We start from the raw sequence: 26,949 nt of genomic DNA on the forward strand, positions 1-26,949 counted from the left end.
GAATGCAGAGCCCCGCAGCACGGGCTTTTCTAGGGGAGAACTGTTGGTAGGTGCCCCCAGCGTTAGGGAAGGGGCCCTGCCTACCTGAGTCAGTGCTGGGCCTCAGGGGTGGAGGCTGTCTTCCGGGCGAACCTGGCAACACGCCTAAGGCTGAGTTTGGAGATCCCAGGTTGAAGGGCCTGCTAGATAGAAGCCACTTTCTTTTCTCCCCGGGTCCTGTATTCCACCTCTCTGTTGAGCCTCCAGAGCTGTTCACGTCCCGCTTCTGAGTCAGGCCTGCTAAGTCACCTGTGTGGTCTGCCATCGGTTCCAAATATGGCCTCGCAGGGTGACCCCCTGTTCTTTCTGAAGGCTACCTGAGACTCGTGCTGGCAACTTGCAACAGACTTCCTCAGATCTGTAGGGTCTGACTGTGGTGTGCTGTGGGCCAGGGCTTTGGGAATGTCTGTTGTTCCTATCTTACTGTGAGCAGGGAGGACAGAGGTAGAGGGAAGAGTGTGGCTTTAGCCAGAGCCTGTTTCGTTGGCCCAGAAGGGCAGCCAGTCCTCAGCCCCCAACCTGGTGGTGAGATCTGGATCCAGGCTGAGTGGACCTAGTCAGGACCACAGAAGAGATGGTCTCCGCACCCTTACCTCCACTTCAGCCTTCAGGGCAGCCACCTCCTGTGGGGCCATGGTCCAAGAAACATTCTCTGCTGGAGACTTTTTCCTTTCTTCACTCCCTTTCTCTGCTTGCTTCCCTGGGCTCTTCTCACCTTGGCCCACATGCCTGCTATGGGAAATGTCTCAGAGGAGAGGTGAAAAGGAGGGAGAGGAGGGCTACGGTCTTTGGTCTTTGAGTCCTGACAGTTGGGTGGTTTCAGTCCTGAAAGAGGAGCCGGAGGATCAATGATCACAGGCCAGTGTTCCCTGCTTCTCTGGGTCCTGGACAAGCCGAACCTTCTCTCTATCTGTTCTGGATGCCTGGCTGGGGACCAGCCCTTCACAGCTGCCCTGTCCGGTCGCCTCCTCTGGAGGCTAGAAGTGCTGGTGCAGGCTAGCAAGGTGGGCCAGAGGGGAGGGCGTCCACAGCTCAGCCTGGACCCCTCTCCAGTGGGGAGGGCCAGAACATCTTATGGCCTTGGCCCCCACTGGGCGACCGCTGGCTTAGGAGGACTCCACTCAGGTGGAAGTCTTGTTGACAAAGGGACCTTTGACTTTGCAGACAGTAGTATTTGGGAACTAAAAATAATAATGGTTGCTCTTCATTTAGCACTGGATAAAGCATTTTACATGTGTTCTCTCACCTAACGTGAAGTAGGCAATATTTTATCACCACTTTACAGATGAGGAAACTAATGCTAATAAGTGGGGGAGCCAGGACTCGAACCTGGTTCTGCTGGACAGAGCTCCCTGGCACCCACTAGACCATCTCCTGACACAGGTGCCTGGGGTCACGCTGCACTGGTCCTCTCTTGGGTGGTTTCCTTCCCCCTTTGAAGATTTTTTTATTTATTTATTCATGAGAGACAGAGAGAGAGACAGAGGCAGAGAGAGAAGCAGGCTCCCCATGGAGCAGGGAGCCCGATGCGGGACTCGATCCCAGGACCCTGGGATCATGACCTGAGCCGAAGGCAGACGCTTAACCGACTGAGCCACCCAGGCGTCCCTTCCTTCCCCCTTTGTACTAATCTCATCTCCCTCTTAAGGATGGTGTTGATAATAATAGAGTTAGCATGTGTTGAGTCATTGACAGATTTAGGTTTTGGACACTAGCAGTTTGTCTCTGGCATTTGCACTCTTAACCACACCTCTGTACCCCTGTAAGGAGGGAGGTGGATGGCAGAGCCGCTCTTGTGGTTATTGATGTGCTTGAGGTCCGCTGATCCTGGCGGGCGATGCTGTCCTGCTGGGCCACACAGACCTGCCCTGAGGGCCAGAAGCACCAAGAGTGAGGCGCAGAGCAGAGGTCGGGAAGGACAGTAGGATTCCCAGATTTGGCTTCAGAGGGGCAGAGGGCCCAAATCTTCAAGTCAACTCTAAATTCCTATTAACAATTTTGAGAGCTTGGAGACTGCCAAGCTCTTGCTGCCTTTGATTCGTATCCTCAGGGGATACGAGGGGAGTGACAAGAAACTTAGGGGATGAATTGGAGGTTGCCAAGGACACTTTGCCACCCATCTTCCTCTCGTGAAAGCTGGGGCAGAGGGAAGATTTTCCCTGTTCACGGCCCCTGAGGCAGACCAGGTAGGGTGGTAGGCAGTCTAGCAGCACTTGCTGGGAGGATGGGGCTGAGAAGAGGTAGGCCATGGAGGCCCGGTCTTCAGGACCCTGATGGAGGGGGCTCAGGGTACCCTTTGGTAGACTGAGCCCAAGGCAGGTACCTAGGAATGCCCTTCTCTCCAAAGGATGTGAATCCTAGGGTTGCTTTGGAAGGGTAAAAAGCAGGTGTTTGAAAATCTACTGGTCTAGCAAACACTGAGGACCAACCAGAGGTAAGTGAGCAACAGGGTGTCTGAAGCACAGAGGGCAAGAGAGCTTTGTGGGCTCCAGTGGGCAGACAGCAAAGGCCCTGGGACTTGGTGGACATGGGAGGGGTGGTGAGGACTCACAAGAGAGAGAGAACACGCCCTAAAGAGCGAAAGAGGTTAAAAGGGACTCTGCTGAGATGTCAGGAAGCTCTCCCTTCAAAATCGACCATATGCATGGGATCTTTTTTTTTTTCCCCTCAAACACCTAAATCCGTGAGCTTTTGGGATCTGAATCAGACCGCTTACCCCAAACCAGCCAGCAGCTACTATGCAGAGAGAAAGAAAGGCCCTCCGTTGACACAAGTAAGAAGGGGGAAACGTCAGTAGCAGGCTATTTGCTTTGTGTTCTTGTTTTTCTGCCTGGAAAGCATCTGATGAGGGAAGCAAGCTTCTTGCAAGGAACCCTGGACAGTTCCTTGGGTGGCGTGGCAAGTCCTTTCTTTTCCCTGTGGTTGTGGAGGGCTTCACGACAGCCCCGCCCGAAGGGGCCGTGAGAGGAAGAGCTTGGACTCACACTTCTGGTCACCCTGCTCTCCTCCACACTGTGTCCTTGAAGTTTCCAAGGTAGCTCTGGATGGTTCTGGGATGAGGCTCTGGCAGCACTTTGTCCCCGTATGTGAGAGCGATGGCATCAGGCATCATTTCCCTTTGAGAGGTGAATCAGGCCTCCAAACGAGACTTAGGTCAGACTCTTAACACTTCTATTCAAATGTAATTCATATGCCACACAATTCACCCGTGCAAAGTGTACGATTAAGTGGCTTTGAGTAAATTCACAGAGTGATGTAGCCATCACCACAATCAGCAGTTCATTAGGACACATTCATTAGCACAGAAAGAAACCCCACACCCCTTAGTTGTCACCCCTAATCCCCACCCTCCTCAGTCCTAGACTAATCTGTCTGTGGATTTGCCTATTCTGAACATTTCAAATAAATGGAATCATACAATATGTGGTCCTTTGTGGCCATCTTTGTTCATTTAGCATCCTGTTTTCAAGATTCTTCCATATCGTAGCAGGTGTCGCTGCTTTTTATTGCAGACAAAGAGTCCGCTATGTGCCTTTTCCACAGTGTGTTTCTCCATTTGTCAATTAATGGACATGTGAGTGGTTTCTACTCTGGGGCTTTTGCGAGCGTGGATGTTACGAACGAGCATCGGTGGGATGTCCGTTCCATTCCTCTTAGGTGTGAACCGAGGAGCAGAACCACTGGCTCACTAGCAACTCTGTGTAGTCCTCTGAGGAACACACATGTCTTCATGTAAACGTGTGTTTTCGTCTGGGTCGTACGGTTTTTGTGTTCTGTTTCTGTAGCTGTTCAGTGCCATTGCCATGATTGCTGCTTTGTCACACCCTTGTTCAAGCGACGGGATATCTGAGGGCAGACGGTCACCTTGCTCAGACCCTGTCGTTCTGTTTGTTCTCGGCACAAGTTTCATTGAGCATCTGTCCTAACTCCGATCGTGTAGGTGCTGGGATGTGTCAGTGAATAAATGACTTACGCCTGCCTTCATGAGCTTCCATTCTCATCGGGATCGACGACAAATGAATGTAAAGTAATAGATAATAAAAGTAAAGGTGAAGTGTTGGGTGGTGATGAGTGCTTTAAAGTAATCCTGACTGTTGGGCTCCTGGGACTTTGCCACGCCTCCTTGTCCCGGCGTGAACAGGCGGCAGGGAGGCCAGCAGGAGGCGCTCGCCCACAGGAGGCAGAGGGGCTGCTGGGTTATTGCCGCGAGCGGCGGGTGGGACAGCACAGATCCCGAGCTCCCACACCCACAGCACGCTGGACTGGATTGTATGCTCTGCTCTCTTGCGGTGAAGGCCGGCTCGTTTCTCCTCTCCTCCCCCACGCCTTCCGATCCTCTGCCTGCCTGCCAGCCCCCTGCAGTCCGCCCCTACTCCCCCAGCCTCTTGGGTTTCTTGTGGAGAGCTAAGGGCAAGGGAACGGGGAACTGAGAGGGCGGCGTCCGGAAAGGTGTGCCTGTCTCCACCCTGCAGCCCACCCTGGGACACCTCGACCCCAAGCCCAGCAGTAAGTCCAACATGCTGCGGGGCCGCAACTCAGCCGCCTCTGCTGACGAGCAGCCCCACATTGGTAACTACCGACTCCTTAAGACCATCGGCAAGGGTAACTTCGCCAAGGTGAAGCTGGCCCGGCACATCCTGACCGGGAAAGAGGTGAGCTCCGGGGGCTGGGCGCGGTGGGACAACTGCCGCAGCCACCCTCTTGTTGTCAGGTGGAAATGCCATCGAGTCGAATGGAAGTGTTGAGAGGGAGAAGGCAAAAGGAGGTGGAAATATAGAGGAGGAGGGAGAGTTGAGTCCTGGGTTCAGCCTGCTCAGAGAGGGAATCGGGGGCTTTTTGTCTCCTGTGCAGGTAGCTGTGAAGATCATTGACAAGACTCAACTGAACTCCTCCAGCCTCCAGAAGGTAAGCACACAGCACCTTCTGTTCCTTTCTAAACCTCTCTTCAGGGGTCAGTGATCTACTTGACCCCAGGTGGGCCTCCCCTTGAATCCTTAACTTAAAAATCTCCGGTCATTTCACTGTCCCCGCTGCTCCATGGCTCTGCTACCTATGGGGCTCTGATCGGATCCACCACGTTGACCCCTCCTGGGTGGGCTTCCTGGCCACAGGCACTGGCTCTTTCAAAGTCTTTCTGCCCTTCCCCACCATTTGGCCTATCTATCTGACCTACTTCCTGCATCTTGTTATCTTCTGGCCCGTGGCCAGCCCTATGCAAAAACACACGTTCGTAGCCATTACTAGAAACATGCGTTTGGTGACTCCAAGATCTGGAATGATCCAAAGGAGTGGCTCTAGACATACAGGGATAAGAGGAGGCAGGGAGGCCTGCCACCACATTTGTGCCAGCTACATTTTTAGGGGATGTGGGTATGGAAGACTGTGGTTTTTAGAAGCTAAACTCCACAGTCTCGAGGCCCTGCCAGTTTGTGCAGATTAAGGACAGGTACTCCCAATTTGCCTTCTCACTTCTAGGCTCCTCTTGGCTAAACGTCAGTCATTTGCATGTACTGTTCGCTAGGTGAAGTTGAACTTTTCCTTCCTTCCTTGACTTACAGTGGGAAACTGAGGTCTGTCTTAGCTAGCTGGTCGGGTGGGAACACATGCCCCCTGGTTGGGAAACTATGAAGAGCTGGTGGGGACATGAAAAGGAGGCTTCGATTTGCATAATGGGACAGCTTGCCAGGGACGGGTTGATGTTGAACTGGAAACTCTGCCCTCTCTCCTCATCCTGGGCTCTGGCAGTTAGGGGAAGGAGGAAGTCTCCCTCTGGCTCCCAAAAAGCTGCCCCTGTTTAGGTCAGTCAGATTTCCTTGTGCCCTCATACTCCCCTGACCCTGGTTCAGATTTCCTGACCTTGATGCACCTAGTTCTTTCTATCATGAGGTAGACTGAATTTTTTTTTTTCCATGAGCACATTGTGTTAGTTGAGTCAGGAGAGGGCATGACCTCATGCTGATAGTCAGCTACAGTGGGATTGGGAAGCTTGGGACTAGGGTTGGGGGCTGGTGTTGAGAGGGGCACTCACGGACTAGCAGGGTGGAGGTGGAGGTGCCTTGACACGCTGCAGCCAAAACCAAGGTGTTTCCTATTTTTTGTTTGCCCCGGGATCCCCTCAAGGTTCTTTGGTTCCAAGGAAACACTACTGTCATCACCAGGGCTTTCCTGCTTAGAGCTTTCCGGAAGGAAGGGAAAGAGGGCTACTCTTGATATGTTGGCTCAGACTCTACAGGGTGGAAGCCAGCTTGGTGTGGGCCATTTGGTCTTTGGTGCAGTCCAGCCTACCATATGGTGATTGCCACAGTCAGCCAGGCCGTCTTATTTCCCACCTCTTTTTTCTCTCTGCCTCTTCCTGACCAGCCGGCTGGAAGGCTCCAGTGCCAGACAAATGTAGCCATTTGAAAAGCCTTTTAACACACACTGTTACCAAGGCCAATCTGATTCTGGCCAAATCGCTCTGGTTAAATTTGATCCCAGCAGTGATCCGTAAAAAAGGACAATAGCGAAGAATCTATCGCCCTCAGGGTTCTCAGCTGAGCCCAGAAAACTCCACTGTTCTCCCAGGAGAATGCCTCTTCCAGGCCAGCGGGTGCCCAGGGGGATGTGTGTGTGTGGTGGAGGGGACCCTGGCCACTGCCTCCGGCCCCATTTCAGTGTTACTTCCCGGTTGCTTACCACCCCTGAGGTGGTGTCCAGGATTTTTTGCCTCTTCATCCAAGACAACTGCTGAACCAGGGAAGAAGGCAAGAGAAACCTGGGCTCTAACAAGAAAAGGGAGCCAAGTTCAGAATCAGATTCCCGAAGATTGGAAAGCCTGTCTCTTCTTTTCCTTTCCAGCTCACAGAAGCTCTCGGATCTCATTAAGGGGAAAAACCGTGCTCACTTGATTCCATAAACTCTATCCTGAATTAGGTCTTAAGACCTCTCCTCGCCCCCCCCGCAAAGAAAAACACAACATAATATAAACAACTAGTTCTGCTCTTTGTGCAAATGGTGAGGCCTGGAAGTTACCAAAACCCCACCTCCAGTTCTCTGGCCCCCGCAGAGGGGATGGAGTTCATTTCTGTCATCTTTCTTTATGGAAATACATGGTTTGGAGTCCCTGATTTTGTTTCACAAAGAGAGCGTGAGTGTGTGGAGGTGGGTTTGATTAAAATTGGCATCAGCTATATATAGGAGCGGCTTCTTCTGTCACCGCCCCAGAGGCCCAGGAGAGAAGGGCCTGCCCACTAGTGCAGAGCCCTCTAACTTCTGTAAACCAGAAGATGATGGGGGCCCCCTTCAGATCCCCCCCAGCGCACGCGCGCACACACACACACACACACACACACACTGTATACCAGAAGATGATGGGGGCCCCCTTCAGATCCGCCCCACCCAGCACACACACACACACACACACACCAAGCTGGAGTCTGTTTTGTCACTGAACTTTAGCAGCAGCCCTGGTTCTGAATATTCATGTACATGGGCTCACACTCCCGCCTTCAGAGGCACCCAGCCAAACCCGTCTGCTGTTTGGGGGTTGGATTTGGGGACACTGCAACAGAGGGCATGTGGCTGGTCTATCCAGATGCTGAACCCAAGGGTACAAGTCGCTGGAACCCAGCTTTCCTCCCACTGATGCTTCTGCTCTCATTCCCCCTCACCCACTTCTAAGCCATCAGTGACAGGTCTGGGTGACCTGGACAGCTGCCCTATTTCTTTGCCTGTTTTCTCTCTGGGGAGAAGAATCCAAGCAGTGGCTCTGTTTGGAGGGGACCTGAGGGGAGCAAGTTAAGCAACCATGACCCTTGGTATTTTCTTTTCTAGCTATTCCGCGAAGTAAGAATAATGAAGGTGTTGAATCATCCCAACATAGGTGAGAACCAGATGTCATTCCTTCCTTCTTCCCCCACAGCATGGCTCCACTTCCCAGCCTGTATTCCTCCCCGAGGCATGCTGTTTGCTAGAGTCTGGAGTCCTTGAGAATGCCTCTGGGGAAGCCCAGCTCAAAATCCACCTCTGCCTCTGGCACACTGGGCTATCCTGAGTAGTGTGGCTGTCATGAGAGGAACTTGCCCTCGTGGAGGAGGGGAGGGAGCTTTTGTCCCCAGGATGCCTCTGCTCAGGTTGGGCCTCAGAGTGTGGCCTCTACTACTTCTCTGACTGGTGACTTGGCCTTTTCTTTTATAGTTAAGTTATTTGAGGTGATCGAGACTGAGAAAACTCTGTACCTTGTCATGGAGTACGCCAGTGGAGGTAGGTGTGGGACTGCCTCTTTCTGTGTGCCCCCCTGTCCCCCAGCCCCAGTAAGCTCCGACCTAGACCCCACCCCTGTGTCTTGCAGGAGAGGTGTTTGACTACCTGGTGGCTCATGGCAGGATGAAAGAAAAAGAGGCTCGAGCCAAATTCCGCCAGGTGGGTGTGGCTCCCTTTGCAGAGTATGGGCCCGACCTCTGCCTCTTGGGATTTGGCATATAAGAAGGAGCTGCCTCTCTCTAAGTGGCCTGTGGAGGGTCCTTTGGGCTTTGCCTGCCGCTGTGGCAGCTTAGAACTAGGTCACGGGATCACAGGTCTGCGAGTCCCATGGCCCGCCCTCAGATGCCACTGGGCTAACCCTTCTTCCTTCCTTTCAGATAGTGTCTGCCGTGCAATACTGCCACCAGAAGTTTATTGTTCATAGAGACTTAAAGGTGAGGCGCGCTCTCGTGCCCTGTGTCTGAGTTGGGGCTGGGTCTTTCACCCTCTGTCACCAATGCCATAACCCTCAGGCCCTGAGTGTTCAAGGAAACTCCAGTTTTTAATTTTTTGGAGATGATGAGGAAGCCCCTAGGGCTGCTTCTGACACAGGCCTCACGACTGGACTTAGATCTCATTCCAGCCAGCCAACAGAGGGTCTCGTCGCTGGGCACATCGTCTTCCAGGGCTGCCAGGCGTGGCGGGAGCACCGCAGGTTCTGCACCTTCAGGCAGCCTGGCTGCTGACCGAGGGCAGAATGTTGACTGACCCACAGCTCTTCGCGGGTGCGCACTCGCTCAGCGCTTTCCCTGAGATGTTAGAGAGTAGACTACCTCGGAGGTTCCTGGCCCCCGAGTCCTGGCAGACATGACTGCGATTAACCCGAGCCTGACATGGCAGAGCCCCCAGAACCCCCTTCCCCGCCCCCCGCCTGTGGCTGCCTGTGTGAGGGGACCTGCGCTGCCCTCCTCCAGCCCAGCCTCTTCACACTGACTGAAGGCCTGCCCTGGCGTTGGTGGAGAAAGTCCTGAGACTGAGGATGGCTTCCTGTCTGTGCTCCCATCCCCCCCGGCTCCTTCCTGTTCAGTGGCTTACTCTGGTCCGCTTGGTCCTGATATTTTCCATCTTACCTCCCAGGCAGAAAACCTGCTCTTGGATGCTGATATGAACATTAAGATTGCAGACTTTGGCTTCAGCAACGAATTCACCTTTGGGAACAAGCTGGATACCTTCTGTGGCAGTCCCCCCTATGCTGCCCCAGAGCTCTTCCAGGGCAAAAAATACGATGGACCCGAGGTGGATGTATGGAGCCTGGGAGTTATCCTGTATACACTGGTCAGTGGATCCCTGCCTTTTGATGGACAGAACCTCAAGGTGGAGTGAATCGAAGACTTAGTTGTTTGTTTTTTTCAAATTTTATTTTGGAGTAATCTCTACATCGAACATGGGGCTTAAACTCACAACCCCAAGATCAAGAATCGCACACTGCCGACTGAGGCAGCCAGGCGCCCGAGGCTTAGATCATTTTTATTGCCTCTCCTTTCCACTCTTGGCTTCTGGGCTTACCCCTGAGCTCTCTCACACTTGCCACCTCTGCATTTTCCCCAAGCCCGTCCCCAATTCGGAGACGGGCTTGCTAAGGGTAGCAGCAGACATGGGGTCTTCTGTGCCCAGTGTAATGACCTCCATTCGTTCCTCAAGGGATAGGATAGATGGTATATCCGTTCACCCCTCCAAGGTGCTTGGGATGGCAGGCCTCAGGCTGGTCAAGCTAATGGGCATAGGGTGTTGACCTCAGTGCCTCTCTAGTGGGGTGCCTTGTCTCGGGCTCTCTGCCTCCTGCCATGTTTCATGTGTGTCTGCCTGGTCAGTCTTTCGCTCTCAGGAGCTGAAGGTTTTGTATTAGGTTTCTTCCCTGGGCCTTGGGGTGATTTAAATTTCCCTCCTACTGGGGCACCTGGCTGGCTCAGTTGGTAGAGCAGGCGACCATTGGTCTCAGGGTCGTGAGTTCAGGACCCACGTTGGGCGTAGAGCTTACTTAAAAAAAATAATAATAAAATAAATTTGCCTCCTACCTCAGGAGCTACGGGAACGGGTACTGAGGGGAAAATACCGCATTCCGTTCTACATGTCCACGGACTGTGAAAACCTGCTTAAGAAATTTCTCATTCTCAACCCCAGCAAGAGAGGCACTTTAGAGGTGAGCAGCCTGGAGCCCAGCTGGCTGGAAAGTCCAGGGTTCCCAGGGACACCTCCAAGCTCAGTCTCCTTCCTCCCTGCCCATACCCTTCCTTTTGCTCCCCAGCAAATCATGAAAGATCGATGGATGAATGTGGGTCATGAAGATGATGAATTAAAGCCTTATGTGGAGCCACTCCCTGACTACAAGGACCCCCGGCGGACAGGTGAGGCTCTGCTGAGTTATGAGCTTGAACTCCCTAGGACTCAGGACCAGCCTTAACTATATGTCCCCCCTGTGCAGAATTGATGGTGTCCATGGGTTACACACGGGAAGAGATCCAGGACTCACTGGTGGGCCAGAGGTACAACGAGGTGATGGCCACCTATCTGCTCCTGGGCTACAAGAGCTCTGAGGTGTGTGCCCCCTCCTCTTTCCCCTGCCAGCCAGCTTTGCTGTCCGTAGCACCCCCGTTCTGGTACCCGTTGAGGGCAGGAGCTCCTCTCTGAGTAGGTATGCGCTCTCTGCTGACAAATTTTAAGCCTCAGCACTGGTGGGTAAGGCTCTCTGGCCTTTGCTTTCACTGGTCTCCTTCATGGAATGGATAGGAAAGCTAGTGGGGTCTAGGCCTGGGCCTGGGTTTCCATGTGGGTGAGTAGATCTGGTCCCTTCTGTGCTGATAAGGCTGGATCAGTTCTTTGTCTTTTTTTGGTTTTGTTTTGTTTTTAAAGATTTTATTTGAGAGAGAGAGCACGAGTGTGGGGAGAGAGGGACAGAGGGAGAGGGAGAAGCAGACTCCCCGCTGAGCAGGGAACCAGACATGGGGCTCAATCCCAGGACCTTGGGATCATGACCTGAGCTGAAGGCAGACACCTAACTGACTAAGCCACCCAGGCGCCCCAGGATCAGTTCTTTGTTGATCTAGAAATCTTTGTGTCTGTTTCCATGTGTTTGTGTCCCTCTGCATCTGGAAGTGTCCACCTCTGGGTGTTCGGGTGTGTGGGTCTCTGTGCCTTTCTAGTAGGAGTCTTGAGTCTTTGTGTTGTTTCTGCCTAGTGCTTATGTCTGGCTGTGGGTATCTGTGTGCGTGTTATGTCCATCCTCCTGTCTATTCATCTGGAGTTATCGTGTTTGTTCTTCTCCCCGTCTGGGTAACCATGTCTGTGTGTGAGTCCGTGGGTTTGTGTGGGAGTGGGGTCTTGCTCACCATCTGCATGTCCCTACATGCACTCCTGGCCTCCCTGCTCTCCCCCTGGTAGTGTTGGGCTCCCTCTCTCGGTTCTCACCTTAGCCTGCTCAGGAAGTATATCTAGTTGGGAGCAGGAGGGTGTGGTCTCTGAGCCTGAATGTGTGTTCTTCGGGGCATGTATATCCCTCTCTGGGGGCAGGGAGTCTTTGGTGTGCTGGGGGCCGGGGCGGGGGGTGTCTTTGGCTCTGTCAGGATCTTTGCTGGGGCATGTGTGTCTCAAGGAGTGTTTAGGTACACCTGGATCCTGCAGGAGTATGTCTCATGTGAGTCTGGGGTGGCTTCCTGTCAGGCGGGACTGTGTGTAATTACGTGGGTCCATCTGTACACATCTCCAATGGCTTCTGCCCGGGTTTTTCTCTGCTTGCAGCTGGAGGGCGACACCATCACCTTGAAGCCCCGGCCTTCAGCTGATCTGACCAATAGCAGTGCCCCCTCCCCCTCCCACAAGGTACAGCGCAGTGTCTCGGCCAACCCCAAGCAGCGACGCTTCAGTGACCAAGGTGAGTGCTTGGGGGGTGGGGGTTGCAGGTGGGGACTCACTCCTCTCCTGAAAGGACACAGGTTCTGGGGGCTTGGGATGACACTGCCGAGTTTCAGTCCCAGTTCAGCCACTTACTAGCCTTAGGCCAAGCCACTTAACTCCCTTCACCCTCTGTGACATGGGGTTTGCCAAGTTGCTGGCAAGACTGTAGGAGAGCAGAGAGAGAGAGAGAGTGTGTGTGTGTGTGTGTCTCAGGCACTCCATGGGCCCCTCACCCTTACCCATTCCCACCGTCCCTCTGGCCCAGCAGCTGGTCCTGCCATTCCCACGTCTAATTCCTACTCTAAGAAGACGCAGAGTAACAACGCAGAGAATAAGCGGCCTGAGGAAGACCGGGAGTCAGGGCGGAAGGCCAGCAGCACAGCCAAAGTGCCTGCCAGCCCCCTGCCCGGCCTGGAGAGGAAGAAGACCACCCCCACCCCCTCCACGGTGAGCATCCCTCCGGGTCCCCCACCAGCCAGCCCCACTCCTGCTTCCCCACCACCTAGCTCCCCTTCTGCAGTGGAGCCAGCCCCCTCCAGGCAGCTCCCTCTGGCCACCCACCGCCCACTGTATCTTACCTCCCGGGCCACTTTGGCTTACTGTAGAAAGCCTCCCCCCAAGAGGAAAAGCAGAATCCTTTCTTTTCTCTACCCCTGTCTGCTCCTGCCGGAAGGCAGAGGGAAAGCCAGTTCTGTGAACAGAAGAACTTTTTGGTTTTCTGTGATACAGCTCTGCCCTTTATTCCCCACAGAACAGCATCCTCTCCACCAGCACAAATCGAAGCAGGAATTCCCCACTTTTGGAGAGGGCCAGCCTTGGCCAGGCCTCCATCCAAAACGGCAAAGACAGGTGAGCCGACCCAGGCCCTGCCCACCACGCTGCCCCAGAACCATCTCTCACAGCAGTGACGTCTGTCGGCAGCCCCACCTCCCCTCCCTGCTCCCTGGAGTTCCGTCCTGGCTCTGTCCGGTCCAGCTTGTCCACACACCAGCACCTCCTCCTGCTCACCCCCCCACCCCCAGTCTCCTCTCCCCTGTGCTCCTGGGACTGCTCCTTGCAGTGGGCGGACCGAGGGAGACTCTAGGGTCATCTCGGCTGCCTTCTGGCTTCTTCTTCTTCTTCTTTTTTTTTAGTTATTTATTTATTTAAACAATGTCCCCACCCAATGTGGGGCTCACACTCACGACCCCAAGATCGAGAGTCACACCTCTTCTGACTGAGCCAGCCCGGCGCCCCTGCCTTCTTGCTTCTTGACTGCAGCCAGGGCATGGCAACCATGCTCCTCTCGGCATCAGCGCCTGAGGCTTTATTTGGGGGACCCCAGCTCAGAGCAGAGCCCAGAGCTGCCCACCGGAGGGGTGTACATGTTGAGGGTGACCCCAGCTGTGCCTGGGAGAACAGATCCCCCCTTAGCCTTGACTGCCAGCATCTCTTGATGTGTTGCCTTCCTGGCTCCTCCTCTTCTGAGCTTAATGAAAATTCCCCTTAGCAACACCCTGCTCTTTCTGTCGACAAAACATCCTTGTTCTTAGAATTCCTAGGAGACCAGCGCTACCCGGAGGCAGTTACCTCCTGTCGGCTTTCCTGCACTTTTGGTTTCCTCCCCCACGTTTTGGCCTGCCTCACTTTCCTCACCCACCCTCCACTTCCCAGCCCTGCCTTCCTCGGCTCTGACTGGAGTCCCATCACTGCTCCCCCGACCTGACCTGCATCCTGCCAAGGCTTCCCCCGCCCCCCGCACAGCTCTGGCCCTTCTGCCCTGCCCTTGCTTCCTAACCTGAGCCTCCTGCCCCACCCACCCCTAACCCAGGCCTCTTCGCTGCTTTTGTCTCCTAGCCTAACCATGCCAGGGTCCCGGGCCTCCACGGCTTCTGCTTCCGCCGCGGTCTCTGCGGCCCGGCCCCGCCAGCACCAGAAATCCATGTCGGCCTCCGTGCACCCCAACAAGGCCACTGGGCTGCCCCCCACGGACAGTAACTGTGAGGTGCCGCGGCCCAGGCAAGTGTGCTGGGGCAGCTGGCGCACCGGGTGCCCTCAGCCTGCCCCACCCCCTGCCCCCCACGTTTCCCCCCCCCACCCCGACCCGGGGGTCCTGCTCTGTTCTTGGCATCTTAGCCACAAGAAATGGCTCTGTCCCCTATAGTCAGGAAGTAGAGAGAACAGAAAAATAGCTTAATGCCCCTCTTTTCCTCCAGTTCTCCCTCTCAGAAGCCATCCCGAGGCTCCAGAAGGAAGCCTTTTTGTTCTGAGCCTTCCTGGACTTCCTTAGGACCCCAGGGACAGTCAGCACCAAAGGGACTCAATCCTTGAGGGTTGGTCAACATTGTCCCCTTGAGGTTCCAGTGTGCCTAGCTCCAAGGAGCCACTTCTCTCCGGCCTATACTGCTGTCCACACACGTGTCCTCCCTCGCCTCCCCCCCTCCCCCAGACCATCTCCTTCCACCTCCACCTAGATGTTCTCCTTTCCCGTGTCCTCAGTGGTCACACCCCTTCCTTCTGTGTCCTCTGTGATGGCTGCCTCTGCCCTAGCATCCCCTTCCCTCTTCCCAGCCCGGGGTGCTGCAGGTGCTCGGTGCTGATGGCGTGCTTATGCCCTGATGCGTTTCCTCCGCCCCACCTCTTCTCCCACAGCACAGCCCCCCAGCGTGTCCCTGTCGCCTCCCCCTCCGCCCACAACATCAGCAGCAGTGGTGGAGCCCCAGACCGAACTAATTTCCCCCGGGGTGTGTCCAGTCGAAGCACCTTCCACGCTGGACAGCTCCGGCAGGTGCGGGACCAGCAGAATTTGCCCTACGGTGTGACCCCAGCCTCTCCCTCTGGCAACAGCCAGGGCCGGCGGGGGGCCTCGGGGAGCATCTTCAGCAAATTCACTTCCAAGTTTGTACGCAGGTGAGTAGGGGGCTTAGGGTGGCAGAGAGAATGAGGCCCGGCATTCCTACCTGCCTGGGTGGCGGGGGATGAGGACTGCCAGCACTAGGCTTGGGTCTTGGGGTTAGAAGAGGCCTTGGGAAGCCTAAGGAATTGGGTCTTTGTCAGCACCTCACGATCCCAGACCCGTCCGTCCCTCCCAGGCTCTCCCCAGCTCCTGTACACAGCCCTCGTTCTCTGGCCCCGAGAGCAGATGGCCAATGCCGCCTCCTCTCTAGGAGAGTGTGAACTCAGATGCTAAAATAAAAGCCCCCCTCTTCTCTCCTGGGTTCCCATGGAAACTTATATTTGGTGACGCAGCTGCAAAGTCATGAGGCCTCAGCCAGGCTGGGCCGGCAAGGAGAGTTTTTCCTGGTCCTCTGTCTCGCCCCCTCTGACCTCCTTTCCCCCCACCCAGTTGGGTAGGTCCGGCTGCAGTCGCTCCCTCGGCCTCAGCCGCGTCCTCCTACCCGGGGCTCGCTCTGATGAAGGCCATAAATGAAGTAGCTGGTGGGGGCCGAGCTAGCCTCCTCCCTCGCAGCCCAGTGGGTTGATGCTTTCCGAGGTGGCAAGCAGGGTGGGGATTCTCTTCATGAGGTTTCTCACACCTGGCCCCTGGCCACCCCAAAGAGACAGCTTTGATTCTTATGGTGCACCTAAGCCATCGTGCCTGGTGGGGTGCTCCACGTCTCCATCGCGCCGTTTCGTCTCCCGCCTCGGCGTAGCTCGGGAAGCAGCAGCCGGCTTGCCGCCCTTCCTGCTGCACTTCACTCAGCTGGAGGAGCCGAGAGCCGTGCCCCTTTCCGGGCCCGGAGAACGGGGCTGTGGGGCGGGCCGGGGGCAGGTCAGGACGTCTGGGACTCTAGTCTCGCTGAGCGGCTCTTCCACACATGGGGTGACCCTTGAACCTGTAAAGCCCACTCCCCACCTGCTTATCCACACACTGTCTTGTTGGGTTTTTTTTATTTCTTTTTTTATTTTGTCTTTTTTTGTTTGTTTTTTTAGAAATCTGTCTTTCAGGTTTGCCAGAAGGTAGGCGTTCAGCCCGCTCTCTGTGTGTGTGTGTGTGTGTGTGTATCTGTGTCTGTGTCCTGTGTCCTGCCTCCATCATTAACTCCCCTTTTCTGGCTCTTGCTCCTGCCTCCGTCTGCTAACCACGTCTGTGTGGCCCCTCTGCCATCTTAAAGGGATGAAGACTGCCTTTGACTGGACGGCCACTCAGGGCAGACGGCTTGTCCCCAGGCACGGGGGATCTTCTCAGGGAATTCTCCCTTTAAGATTGTGTCCTCACCCCTACCCCAGGTTTGGGTTTTGGTTGCAAGCACTGGGTTCCTTCCCTGGCCCTTTCCCCTGTCTGTGCATGCGCTGTGAAGAAGCTCCATGAGGGTTGCAAGTGCATCTGGGATGGGATCTCATTCTGGGTCTCTGGGTCTTTCCCTTCTCTGGTCCCCTGAACTTCAGGGCCGTGTGACCTCTTGCCCCTGTCCTGTGGATAGCAGGACTTTGGGGGTACCACAGGGACGATGGGGTCCCAAGGCTTCAGTCTGACGCTTCCAGGCCCAAGGAGCCTTTGCCTCACAAGTGGGCACAGCACCCCCTTCTGGCAGCTCCTGCAGAACTAGGCCCACTGCACCCCCACCCAGCACACCTCCTGCCTCCAGCGGGATCTGGACGAATTAAGCCACGCCTCTTCTCTGGGCCCGTGTTCTCTGGATAGGGACTGTGGCTTCCAAAGGGCAAGGGGCCGGGATGTTCTAAGGCTGGGGCCATCTACCTCTTTGCCCTGGCAGAACAGTGGAAGATCCCCCCCCACACACACACACACACAGGCATCTCCCTTCCTAGGCCAGATCCACCCCCTGGCTCTATCCTCATCCTCTCTGGAAGCCTGGGTGGGCCATATGCCAAGCTGAAGACCAAGGGCCGGGTTGGGAGCACTGCTTCCCCAGGGCAGTCAGCCCAGGCCTTGTGCTGGGGCTAGGACACCTGGCGGACACAGTGACCCAGCTGGCTAATGGCCAAGCCAGGGTCCTTAGGCTTTCCCCTTTCCACCCACTGCTCCCCACCCAGCTCTTCACTGCATGGCTGGCTGTTGACTCACAGGCCCTGGTGGGGGCCTGCCCGACAGGGCGCCTCCACCCACAGGGCAGGGACCAGGTGGGGCTGGGGAGAGCAGCAGGCTCCTTCCCCTGCACAGCCCGGGCTCCCTGCTCGCAGTGCGCTTGTGTGCATTCGTGTGTCTGTTGAGTCCTCGTGTTCCTTTTCCATGTGCTGCCGCCGCCCTCTGTCCTCCTCATGTCCCTGCCCTCCTCTGTAGGCCCCAGTTCCCCGGCTCCAGGCACCCATCTTCCAGCCAGGAGCTGGAGAAGCCGCTCAGCGGGGCCAGACCTCTTCCCCACCCACCCTCCCAAGGTGCTGGCCCTGCCCTGCCCTCTGTCCTCCCTTCTGTACAAGCAGATGGCCTAGCAGCCCGGCAGGCAGGGGAGTTCTAAAAGAATGGGGGAGGCGGGCTTGTCCATGGACGGCCTCAGGTCCCTTCTCAGGTTCCCTCCCCCCATCTCCAGGCACCCATCCCCAGGTGCTCACGGTTCCAGCTCTTGGCCCTTTGAGCCTCCTGAGAGAGACTTCTGTCTGCCCCCCACACACACACACCGCGCCCCCCAGCCCAGCCCCTTCCCTTCAAGAGGACTGCGGCTCTGGGGCCCGGGATGCTGGTGTGGAAGACCCATTCACAGCGTGAGGCCCGGGCTGGGGGCTGGGGGGGAGCTGCCTCATGCTGTGGCTGTGTGCTCCATGCGCGTGCCTGCACATCCACACATTCCCCCCCCCCCCCGCGCCCAAGCAGAGGCTCCTTCTCCCCCCGCACACATCTCGGGGAGCGGGGCGAGGGACGGCCCCATGTGCTGGGCTCCCCGCTGCAAGGGGCCAGTGTGAGGCGTTGCAGAGCCGTGTTGGCCTGCCAGGTGCCGGGCATGGGGCCTTAGAGCTTGGGTCCTGCTCACCTGCCAGGGGCGCCTCACCAGACCCACCCTCACCTGGGTCTGCGGCGGTGGACGGAGCGAGAGGTCCCAGCACTAAACTCTCCCTCGCTCTGTTTTTTGAGGAACCTGAATGAACCCGAAAGCAAAGACCGAGTGGAGACGCTCAGGTGAGAGGGCTGGAGCCAGCACCGGCCCTGCCCAGGCCACCGGGCTCGCCACGAGCCTCCTGCTCTCTTCCTTCTGCCACCTGGCTCCTCCTCCGGTGGTGCGGCCCTGTCCCCACCCACTCGGGGCCTCCCTTTCCTCAGAGAAGCCCCACGCCCCAGCTGCAGTACGTGTGGGCCCTTCTCAGCTCGAGTGCCTTCGGGAAGCAGGAGCCCTAGGCTGGGCGGTTGGGGCTACAGATTCCTACCCACCGCCCAGCCCACCTTTCTGTACCTCAGCCACTGCTTTTCGTCCAGTCTGTGAACTGCTCAGGGCTGTTGAGCACGTGCTCCCCTTTTCTCCCTGACCCTCCCCTCGTCAGAGAGAAGCATGGAACTGTCACCCTCCCGCCCCCTGCCAGGGCCTGGCTTCTCCTCCCCTTCTCTGCCCTCCCTGAGCTGGAGGTCACAAAACTGCCCGCCCCTCTCACCCTCCCTCTGCTCCCTCCTCCAGCACTGTTGCCTCCGGGGCACCCTCCCGCTCTCCTCTCTGGTCTCCGGGGGGCCCTCTGCCAGGGTGGCTCTCCAGGGGGTGGGGTGCCCCGGGCCCCGCCCTGACACCCGCCCCCCCCCCCCGACTCTGCCCTCTCCGCAGACCTCACGTGGTGGGCGGTGGAGGCAACGACAAGGACAAGGAGGAGTTCCGGGAGGCCAAGCCGCGCTCCCTACGCTTCACGTGGAGTATGAAGACCACCAGCTCCATGGAGCCCAACGAGATGATGCGGGAGATCCGCAAGGTGCTGGACGCGAACAGCTGCCAGAGCGAGCTGCACGAGAAGTACATGCTGCTGTGCATGCACGGCACGCCGGGCCACGAGAACTTCGTGCAGTGGGAGATGGAGGTGTGCAAGCTGCCGCGGCTGTCCCTCAACGGTGTCCGATTTAAGCGGATATCGGGCACCTCCATGGCCTTCAAAAACATTGCCTCCAAAATAGCCAACGAGCTCAAGCTTTAACAGGCTGCCAGGAGCGGGGGGGCGACGGAGGCGGGCCAGCTGGACTTAGCTGCTGGGGCCCAGCTCCAAGCCACCTGGGCGAGACTGCGGAGACGGATTGGTGTGTCTCCCCCTGCTGGCACTTCTCCCCTCCCGCCCTTCTCGGTTTTTTCTTCCAAGTTTGGGGGGGATGGGAGATGGTTCTTCCCCCTCCCCCGACATTTACCCCTGCCCAGAAAGTCCCCCTTCCCCCCTCTCCCCTACAGGAGGCAAAGGAAGGGGAGGGAGGGGTGGGGGGGCAGGGCTCCCCCTCGGTACTGCGGTTGCACAGAGTATTTCGCCTAAACCAAGAAATTTTTTATTACCAAAAAGAAAAAAGAAAAAAAAAAATCCCAGCGGCCACCTTTCCTCCCTGCCCCATTGGGACAGTCAAGACTGGATCTGTGGGGTTTCCCGGGAGGGTGGCTCAGGGCTGGAACACTCTCAGGCAAGAGTGGTGGAGTTCCCTGTCAGGCCCTCCGCCAGGCCCACTTTGGGCTTCTCCCCTCTCCTTCCCTCCCTCCCCTCCAAGCAAACCACCAGAGGTGGCCTTGCCCTGACCTCAGGTCCCGGGGTTGGAGGCCTGGATGGCCGGGCCAGGGGCTGGGGGCAGGGCGCTGCGCAGCCCTGGGTGGGGGGTGGGGGGGAAGGGGGGCGCTGGCGGCTGCCCCGGGCTGGCAAGCGAGGCTCGGGGCTCCGGCCCCCTCCACACTGTATCCTCTGCCCCTCCTTCCCCAGAGCTGGGCATTTCCTTCCACAAGCTGCTGTGGGAACTTTTGTTCCCCTCCTCAAAAGTCTGTGCCATCTTCTCCCACCCCTCCTGGGGAGAAGGCGGGGCTGACCCCCCGGGCTGGGAGAGGGGAGGGGACTGCAGGGCAGATAGGCTCCTCGGCCCCCAGGGGGCCGCCTGGGCTGCTAGTCTCCGGAACAGGGATGCTGGGCACTCTCCGTTATGGGAGAGCCTTTGTCTGAAAGCACAGCCCCTCGCCATTCCTCTCCCCTGCCCCCTTCATTGGCATTAATCTGGGCACCAGCTAGTTCCATAGCAGTGACTCCCCTCACCACTCATCTCCCGGCCTTGCCTTTTCTTCCTGACACTGTCGCCCCTCCTCTCAGGAGACACTGCCCAGGGCCTCCACGGGCCGCCTGGCGGGAGGCTGGATAGGGCAGCAGGGGGCCGGGAGCGTCTGCCCTCCCAGGGGGTGGGGGGACAGATAGGCCTAGTGACTCCCAGCTTGCTAACCTCCTCGGCCAGTGTGGGAGTGGCTGGTTATGGGCGCTTGGCTGGTGGCGGCCGCTGCATCCCTTAATTTATTTCTCTGCTGTTTCTGTTCCTGAGAAATTGGGGGAGGGGGGGTCCTGCACAGAGGCTGCCCCTGCCCTCACCCGAGTTGTACATTTTTTTGTGATGGGTTTTATTTTTTATTTTATTATTATTTTTTTTTTTTTTGATTTATGATGACTCCACCCCTACTCATCACCCCCCCCACTCCCAGCCCAGGCTCCGTGGCAAGTCGATCCCTTGGGTCCCCAGGAAGGGGCCTAGCCAACCTCAGCCCTCCTGCCCCAAGCCCCAACTGCGGGGCTCCAGGCTCTGGGCTCAGGCTCCGACCAAGGGCTCTTCCTCCCTCCGTCCCTTTCTCTCCTCCTCCCTCCCCACCCCTCCTGCCCAGTGGAACAGCCCGGGTGCTCTGAGGGGCCGGGAGGGCATGGCTTGGCTCCCAGAGGGGGTGGTGGCTCTTGGGGGGGCTCCCAGGCAAGGTGGCCCCTCCCCACCCACCCCACTCCCCCCCACACCCGCACTTAGTTTCTCCTCTGGATCAAACACGTAATAAAGAGAATGTTTGGAATCTGAGCTGCCTCCTCCTGTTTCTTCTCCCAGCCGGGCAGGGACCCAGTCCCCCGTGGGCAAGATGTGGCTCAGCCCGCCAGCCTTGCAGGAGAGAATGGATTCCTGTCTGGGGCCTGGGGGAGGCCAGTACTGGGTGGCTGCTCCCTCCCATCCTCAGGGCACAGACAGGAAGCCAAGCCCAGGGCCCTCCACACCAAAAGAGAAGAACACTCAGTGAACGTGGAAGATTTTATTTTTTAAAAACATTGAAAAATAAACCCATGTCTGCATATGTTCCCAGCCCTCCTTTCTCTAAGCTTTCGGGCCGTGGGTACAGTGGGCACCCCCAGAGCTCCTCAGCACTTCACAGCAGGCTCCAGAAGACAGGAGAGCTGCCCATCCAGTTCTGCCACTCAGGCCCCGAAGGAACCTCTCTGCCCACCTCCCCCCTCCGGCCCCCTCCCCACCTCACCCCAACTTATTGCTAAAAGAAAGGAAAGAGGAAGAACAACCAAGGCTGTCCTCTCCCCCATCCCCCAAGCTAAGGTCACTACCCCCTCTACACAAAGGGCCAGACCCAAAGGCCAAGCCCCAGCAGACCAGGAGGCAGCCATTCCAGCCCCAGCCAGGAAGAGAAAGTACCCTCAGGTCAGCTCAGAAGGCCCCTGAGCCCCAGCCCCTGGCTGGGGTGGGGGCCGAGAGGCTCAGCTGCCAGAAATGCGCAGAGCCCATAGGTCCAGACCGTGCCCACCGGCAGCTCCGGGTTTTCGAAAGGCCGGGCCAAGAGCTCTAGTCCCTTCTGTCCTCGGTGAAGCCAGAGGTGTCCACGGACGGCCAGCAACGTGGTTCTGCAGCCTCCGGTTGGTGGAGGGCCTCAGGGCTCAGAGTGAGGGTGCTGGAGGCTCCAGAGGGGCCCCAATCAGGGTGGGTGGGGGCTGAGGGCCAGGGCGGGCACTGTGGCGGGAGGCAGCCAGGGCGGGGCGGATGAGAGGTGGTGGGGGCTGGTTGGGGGCCAGCCGGGGCTGGAGGAAGCGGCCCTGCTGGAGTGGGGGCGGCTGGCGGAGCAGGGTGGGCGCCGTGGGCAGAGGTGGCCTCAGCAGCGGGGGTGGCTGGGACAGCGAGGTGGGAGGCGGAGGCGGCGGCGGCACAGGGGGTAGCGATCGGGGCACGGATGTCGAGACGGAGGTGATCTGTACCTGACAGGGGAGAGGAGGGAAACCAGGCTCAAGCCCATCCGCGCCCCCACCGAGGAGTGGAGGCGGCTCAGCTCCTCACTTCCCAGAAGGGCTTCCCTCACCCCTCCTCACCTCATCGTCTTCCTCTAGGGCCGGGGCTGGCAAGGCGGCCCCTCTCCTGGCCTCCTCCGTGGGGACCGGGGCTCCGGGGGCCCCATCCTGCTCGGCCTCCCATTCCTGCAGCACCTCCTCCAGATTGAAGCGGCGCCGGTAGCTCACAAAGAAGGTCTTCACCTGGGTCAGAGTCTTGTTCCCAATCACCTCTGCAATGGCCCCAAAGTCTTTGCCATACCTGCGGATGGCTGCACGGATCAAAAGGGCGGCGAAGTGTGAATACCCCTTAGAGCTGGTTCCTTCCCTGGCGCTTCCCTTCTGCCCCAGCTCCTTGGAGGGTGGGGAAAGATTCCTGGGGCTCTCCATGCGCCCCCCAGTCTAACCCACCTTGTACGGCCAAAAGCTGCTCGTCCGTGGTCCAGCGGGAGTTGAACTTGGTGTTGGCCTGGAGAGCAGAGGACTTAGCCTTTTAGGCTCAAAAATTCGCAAACGGAGGGCCTCGCCCCTCCCCCCAAGCCGAACTACCCTCTGGCGCCTCTGGCGGGGGGGGGGAAGCCCCTCCTGCACCCACACCTGAAGCCACCTTACCTCAGGGGGACGCAGTGGATCGATGCCCCCCTCCAGCGCCTGGCGGAGGCTGCTATTGGTCTGCTTCATGCTTTGCACCTGAAAAGGCCGAGAATCGACCCATCACACTCTCCTGCCAGAGAGGCCACCAAGACCAACTCTCGCCACCAACGCGGCTTGTGCCCACCCACCACCCAGCTCACTCCTCCCTCCCAACTGGGCTTCTCCCCATCTTGCAGGCCAGACGAGTTTCTTCAAAAGGCCCAGAAAAGAAGACCAAGTTACCCAGAAGCCTAAAGGATGAGGCAGAAGCAGTCTGGGCACCTGCACCACTCCCCTTACACCTCGGCTGTCCCCAAAATGTAGTTCCTGGGCTGCCCGCTGCCCCCTCCCACACGGCCCCTTTTCTCAGGCCCCCACCTGGCGCTTGAGGGAGATGAGCTGCGAGTCAAGGCCCCGAAGCGTGAGGTTGGCAAGGTCCGGGCTTCCTGACACAGCCGTGAGGCCCTCAGGGCTCAGGTACATGCCCTTGGGTGGGCGACGCCGGGTTCGCAGCGGGTGGTGGCGGTACTGAGACCCCTGGGCCTCCTTCTTCCCGGGGCCTGGCCGGGTATTCAGGGGCCGAGAGGGCAGAGGCTGCCAGGGAAAGGAGAGGGGTGGGTGGTGCGGAGCCCAGGGCCAGGGCAGGCGGGTAGGCAGGGCCAGACCTCACCTCTCTCTTGGGGTCTCCAGCATCCGGCTCCCCCTCACTCACGGCTCCCCGGCCCTCTTCAAGCTCATCGCTGTTGACACAGGGGCCAGGAAGGCAGTGAGGCAGAGGCCAGGGCCCCCCAGAGCTCAGCATGCCCTGCCCCTGGGCCCCCAAGGCCCCTACCTGTCTTCTTTGTCCTTTCGGCCCCCCAGCCGCCGAGCCTGTCTGTCCATCACGCTGGTTCGGCTGCGGGTCTTCTTCCACGAGTAGTAATACTTTACCAGGCTGGGGATCAGCTTGTCGGGCAGCTGGAAGGGCAATGCCAGAGGCTGGGGCCCACCCAAGACCCTCCGCCCCCGGGCAGGCTCATCAGAATGGGAGGGGCTCAGGAGCGCTGGCAGGGGTGAAGGGGCTTTACCATCTGCTGGATTCGCTGGAAGCATTTGCCATGGAAGCCAAAAGCCTGTTCAAACAGCACTTTGTCCTCCACGGTCCACTCGTCGGGGAACGGGGTGAAGTTGGCCAAGTCGGCCAAGGACTTCTCCACATCATGCTTATGCCACAAAAGCATGCCCAGCGCCTGGCCCGAGAGAGGGAACAACTCGGGCTCAGCTGCCCCCAGCACTGTCCTGTCCCCATCCCAAATCCCTACGGGGCCAAGGCTCACCTGCTCAATGTTGTAGCCATGCTTCTCCTTGGCCATCGCAATGTACTTGTCAACTGCGGGAATGGGAGGGGGCCGGTATTGGAGAAGGGGTTACGACCCCTGACCCGAGCCTGCCCAGACAGAGGTAGGCCCCCAGGGGCTGGCGCCCACCCCACCCCCCACCCCAAGCCTGAGCCCCAGCGCAGGGGCTAAACCCACACACCTCAGCCTCCAGCCCACTTCTGAGAAGAGCTGGTCACCAAGTGGCATGAACCCAAACCCCCAGCTCCCAGGGATGTGACCAAACCGGGATCCTGCCCCACTCACGCTTGGCATCTGACACACAGTGGTTGGGCGACCACACCAGCATCCCCTTCAGCTCCTTGTTACTGTAGCGGGCAGGACTCTCTGAAAGACAAGAGCAGAAAAGGGAAGACATTCAGATCAGCCTGGTGGCGCTGGCCTGGACTCATGGCCAGCGGGTGGCAGAGAAGTGGGGCTTGTGAGGTGAGGCCCAGAAGGGAAGGAGGGGCAGAGACCCAGACAGGAAGGCAGAGCAGGAAAGCTAACCAATGCCACGGGCCACCCACCCCCGCCCGCCCAGGGCTCCCCCAGGTGGGGCTCAGGGCCAAGCCATGGGCCCTCCGCTCCCCTCCCTTCGCAGCCTGTCCTGCCACTCACCAGGCTTGCACTCCGGAATGACGGCCTGGTAATTGGTTCCAACGCGGATCATGCTGTCTGGGGAGCCGGGGGAGGCAGGGGGGGCGGGGGGGGGGGGGGGGGGGGTGGATAGGAGGATGTGGCGGGGGAGGTGGCTGGCCTGGGGTTCTCCTTCCTGACCACCCAGCGCCCTCACCTTCCAGAAGGCTCACTTTTCCCTGATCTTCCCCTCAGTTACCCTCAGCCACAGAAGAAACTGGAAGATGAGACCCTGCCTAGTCATAGCCCATAGTGGAGGGGGTGGGGGGGGCGGGGTGATGGCAAGGACAAGGGGCCAGTTTAGAGCCCAGGCCAAGCAGAGCCCTTTGTTCTGGCTGGGGGGAGGGGGGTGCTGCCCCTAGACCTGGACCATAGCCCTGCAGGGAATCCAAGGCTCCTCCCCACCACATGAGCCTCACAGCTCGGTGTGGAAGTGTCTTTCCAGCCCCTGCCCCAGCCAGACCTCAGTCCCCTGCAAGGTGGCAAGGTATGGAGCCCAAACTGTGGCAAGGAGGGCCGCCTGAGTCCTTCAGAGACTGAGGGCAGGGCAGGGCAGGGCAGGGCAGGGCAGGGCGGGGGTGGGCAGGACCGCCTCCTCGGCAGCTAGGGGCCCAGGTTCCAGATTCCCCGTGCCGGCAGCCCCCAAGCTTGGGGAAGAAACAAGCCAGAGGCTCCAGTCCTAGGGGCCAGGAACCACGAGCCTAAAACGCCCGTGGTCGGCTACTCTCCCCCCCCGCCCCACTCGCGTCCCCGCTGCCGGTGCACCTTTAACCCTAGGCCGCCGGGCTCACCGTGCGAGTGCTCCTCCTCGCTGCTGTCATCCTCCGAGTGGGGCTGTCCGCCGTTGGGCGCCGTCTTGGCCCGGCTGCGGGACAGGATCCCGGAGCCCGCGCTCGGCTTCTCCATCACCGAGGGCATTACCCCGCCCAGCTGCCCCGGGGGGCGCGGGAGCCTTCGGAGAGCCGCGGTGATTGCCGCGCTCGCCTCGGGTGCCGTGCCCGGCCCGGCCTGGAGAGGTCGCCACTGAGGCTACGAGAGGCAGGAGGTCAGCGTGGCCAGGGTCCGGCGGGGCGGGAGCCCTGCGGACAGCTCAGCGCTCTCCGCGACCCCCACGGGCGAGGGCGTCAGAAAAGTTTGTGCAGAAGTGGGGTACGCGGGGGATGAGCGCAAGGTCCGGTGCGGCTGGGGCGCGCTCGCTCTGGACGCTCCACGGGATTGGGGCTCCCCCGGAGAAGTCGGGGCACCCTGCCTTCGGGGCGCCCCGGAGCCCCAACGCCCTCCCGCCCACGCAGTTGAGCGGGCGGGCGCTGCGGCGCAAATGGCGCCCCCCGCGGGCTGCACGCCTCTCGGCTGCACCGGGATGCCCCAGTCCCCGGGCGGGGACCCCTGTCCCGACCAGACCCCTGCCTGCGACGGCAGGCGGCGGGGCCCCGGCGGTGGCGGCGGCGGCGGCGGCGGCGGCGGCGGGACGGCGCGCACGGCGCGTCGCGCAGGGCAGAGTTGCCGGGAGGCGGGCGGAGCGCAGCCGCGGGCGCCGCCTCGCACCCTCCCCGGCGCGCTCGCTCTCCCCGCCGCGCTCGGGCTGCTGCTCGCTCGCCCGCTCTCCGCCGCCGCTCGCTCCTCGCGCACACAATGAAGCTGCTGGCAGGGAAGTAGTGCCGGCTGCGGCCTCAGCACCCCTCCCCCAGCCGATGCCTCCGCCAGCTGAACATCTGGCCCTGGGGTGGGAGGGAGGGCCCGGGGGGCGGGGCCTGGGGGCCGGGGCTAGACCTCCAGGGGGTGGGGTCAGGACCAGGGTGGAGAGCGCTTCCCTCTGCGGGCCCCCGGGGCTCCGTGACTTGCCCCCGGGGGGAGACCCCCGCTGCCCCCAAGGAGTAGTCGGGGGTCAGCTCCACCCACGCGCACACCAGCCCCGCACACCAGTGGGCTCGGGTTACTGCCGCCTGCCCCG

At 58.9% G+C, this 26,949-nt stretch overlaps 2 protein-coding genes across 10 annotated transcripts in view; one reads left to right on the forward strand and one right to left on the reverse strand.

The window, feature by feature from the left end:
• The window catches only part of MARK2 (microtubule affinity regulating kinase 2), a 57,100-nt gene extending 35,970 nt beyond the window's left edge, over positions 1 to 21,130 (forward strand). Inside the window, exons 2-19 of one of the 7 annotated variants that reach the window (XM_035013095.1) lie at positions 4,512 to 4,691; positions 4,891 to 4,944; positions 7,852 to 7,900; positions 8,215 to 8,280; positions 8,369 to 8,439; positions 8,658 to 8,714; positions 9,397 to 9,633; positions 10,340 to 10,459; positions 10,565 to 10,664; positions 10,742 to 10,854; positions 12,055 to 12,187; positions 12,476 to 12,657; positions 12,962 to 13,059; positions 14,047 to 14,208; positions 14,842 to 15,099; positions 16,123 to 16,149; positions 18,221 to 18,265; positions 18,897 to 21,130. In XM_035013095.1, coding sequence (XP_034868986.1) covers positions 4,512 to 4,691; positions 4,891 to 4,944; positions 7,852 to 7,900; positions 8,215 to 8,280; positions 8,369 to 8,439; positions 8,658 to 8,714; positions 9,397 to 9,633; positions 10,340 to 10,459; positions 10,565 to 10,664; positions 10,742 to 10,854; positions 12,055 to 12,187; positions 12,476 to 12,657; positions 12,962 to 13,059; positions 14,047 to 14,208; positions 14,842 to 15,099; positions 16,123 to 16,149; positions 18,221 to 18,265; positions 18,897 to 19,257 — 2,313 coding nt within the window. In that variant the 3' untranslated portion in view covers positions 19,258 to 21,130. The remainder of the gene's footprint in view (positions 1 to 4,511; positions 4,692 to 4,890; positions 4,945 to 7,851; positions 7,901 to 8,214; positions 8,281 to 8,368; positions 8,440 to 8,657; positions 8,715 to 9,396; positions 9,634 to 10,339; positions 10,460 to 10,564; positions 10,665 to 10,741; positions 10,855 to 12,054; positions 12,188 to 12,475; positions 12,658 to 12,961; positions 13,060 to 14,046; positions 14,209 to 14,841; positions 15,100 to 16,122; positions 16,150 to 18,220; positions 18,266 to 18,896) is intronic. The other 6 variants (XM_035013096.1, XM_035013097.1, XM_035013099.1 and 3 more) reach the window with 6 other exon arrangements.
• Positions 21,131 to 21,578: 448 nt separating this feature from the next.
• Positions 21,579 to 26,266, reverse strand: RCOR2 (REST corepressor 2). Of its 3 annotated transcripts, XM_035013104.1 has the most exons (12): positions 25,790 to 26,266; positions 24,981 to 25,037; positions 24,627 to 24,707; positions 24,321 to 24,373; positions 24,072 to 24,233; positions 23,837 to 23,961; positions 23,675 to 23,744; positions 23,383 to 23,598; positions 22,984 to 23,061; positions 22,783 to 22,840; positions 22,414 to 22,643; positions 21,907 to 22,302 (listed from the first exon to the last, which is right to left on the reverse strand). In XM_035013104.1, exons 1-12 carry the CDS (start codon positions 25,914 to 25,916, stop codon positions 21,988 to 21,990), a joined length of 1,572 nt encoding a protein of 523 aa, XP_034868995.1. In that variant the 5' UTR covers positions 25,917 to 26,266; the 3' UTR covers positions 21,907 to 21,987. The 3 variants fall into 3 exon arrangements, with proteins under 3 accessions (XP_034868996.1, XP_034868995.1, XP_034868994.1); XM_035013105.1 differs by lacking the exon at positions 22,414 to 22,643 and having other exon boundaries at positions 21,579 to 22,302; XM_035013103.1 differs by having other exon boundaries at positions 24,072 to 24,373.
• Positions 26,267 to 26,949: the final 683 nt, after the last annotated feature.

This window comes from Mirounga leonina, unplaced genomic scaffold (assembly GCF_011800145.1).
Source record: "Mirounga leonina isolate KUSES-001 unplaced genomic scaffold, KU_Mleo_1.0 Mir_166, whole genome shotgun sequence".
NCBI lineage: Eukaryota > Metazoa > Chordata > Mammalia > Carnivora > Phocidae > Mirounga > Mirounga leonina.

Coding starts and splice junctions, on each gene's coding strand:
- RCOR2 (XM_035013103.1), bottom strand. CDS start 25,916: ATGCCCTCGGTGATGGAGAAGCCGAGCGCGGGCTCCGGGATCCTGTCC. Junction 23,962..24,071: donor TCCAGCGAATCCAGCAGATG/GTAAAGCCCCTT, acceptor TTGCCCTTCCAG/CTGCCCGACAAGCTGATCCC. Junction 23,745..23,836: donor CGAAAGGACAAAGAAGACAG/GTAGGGGCCTTG, acceptor CTGTGTCAACAG/CGATGAGCTTGAAGAGGGCC.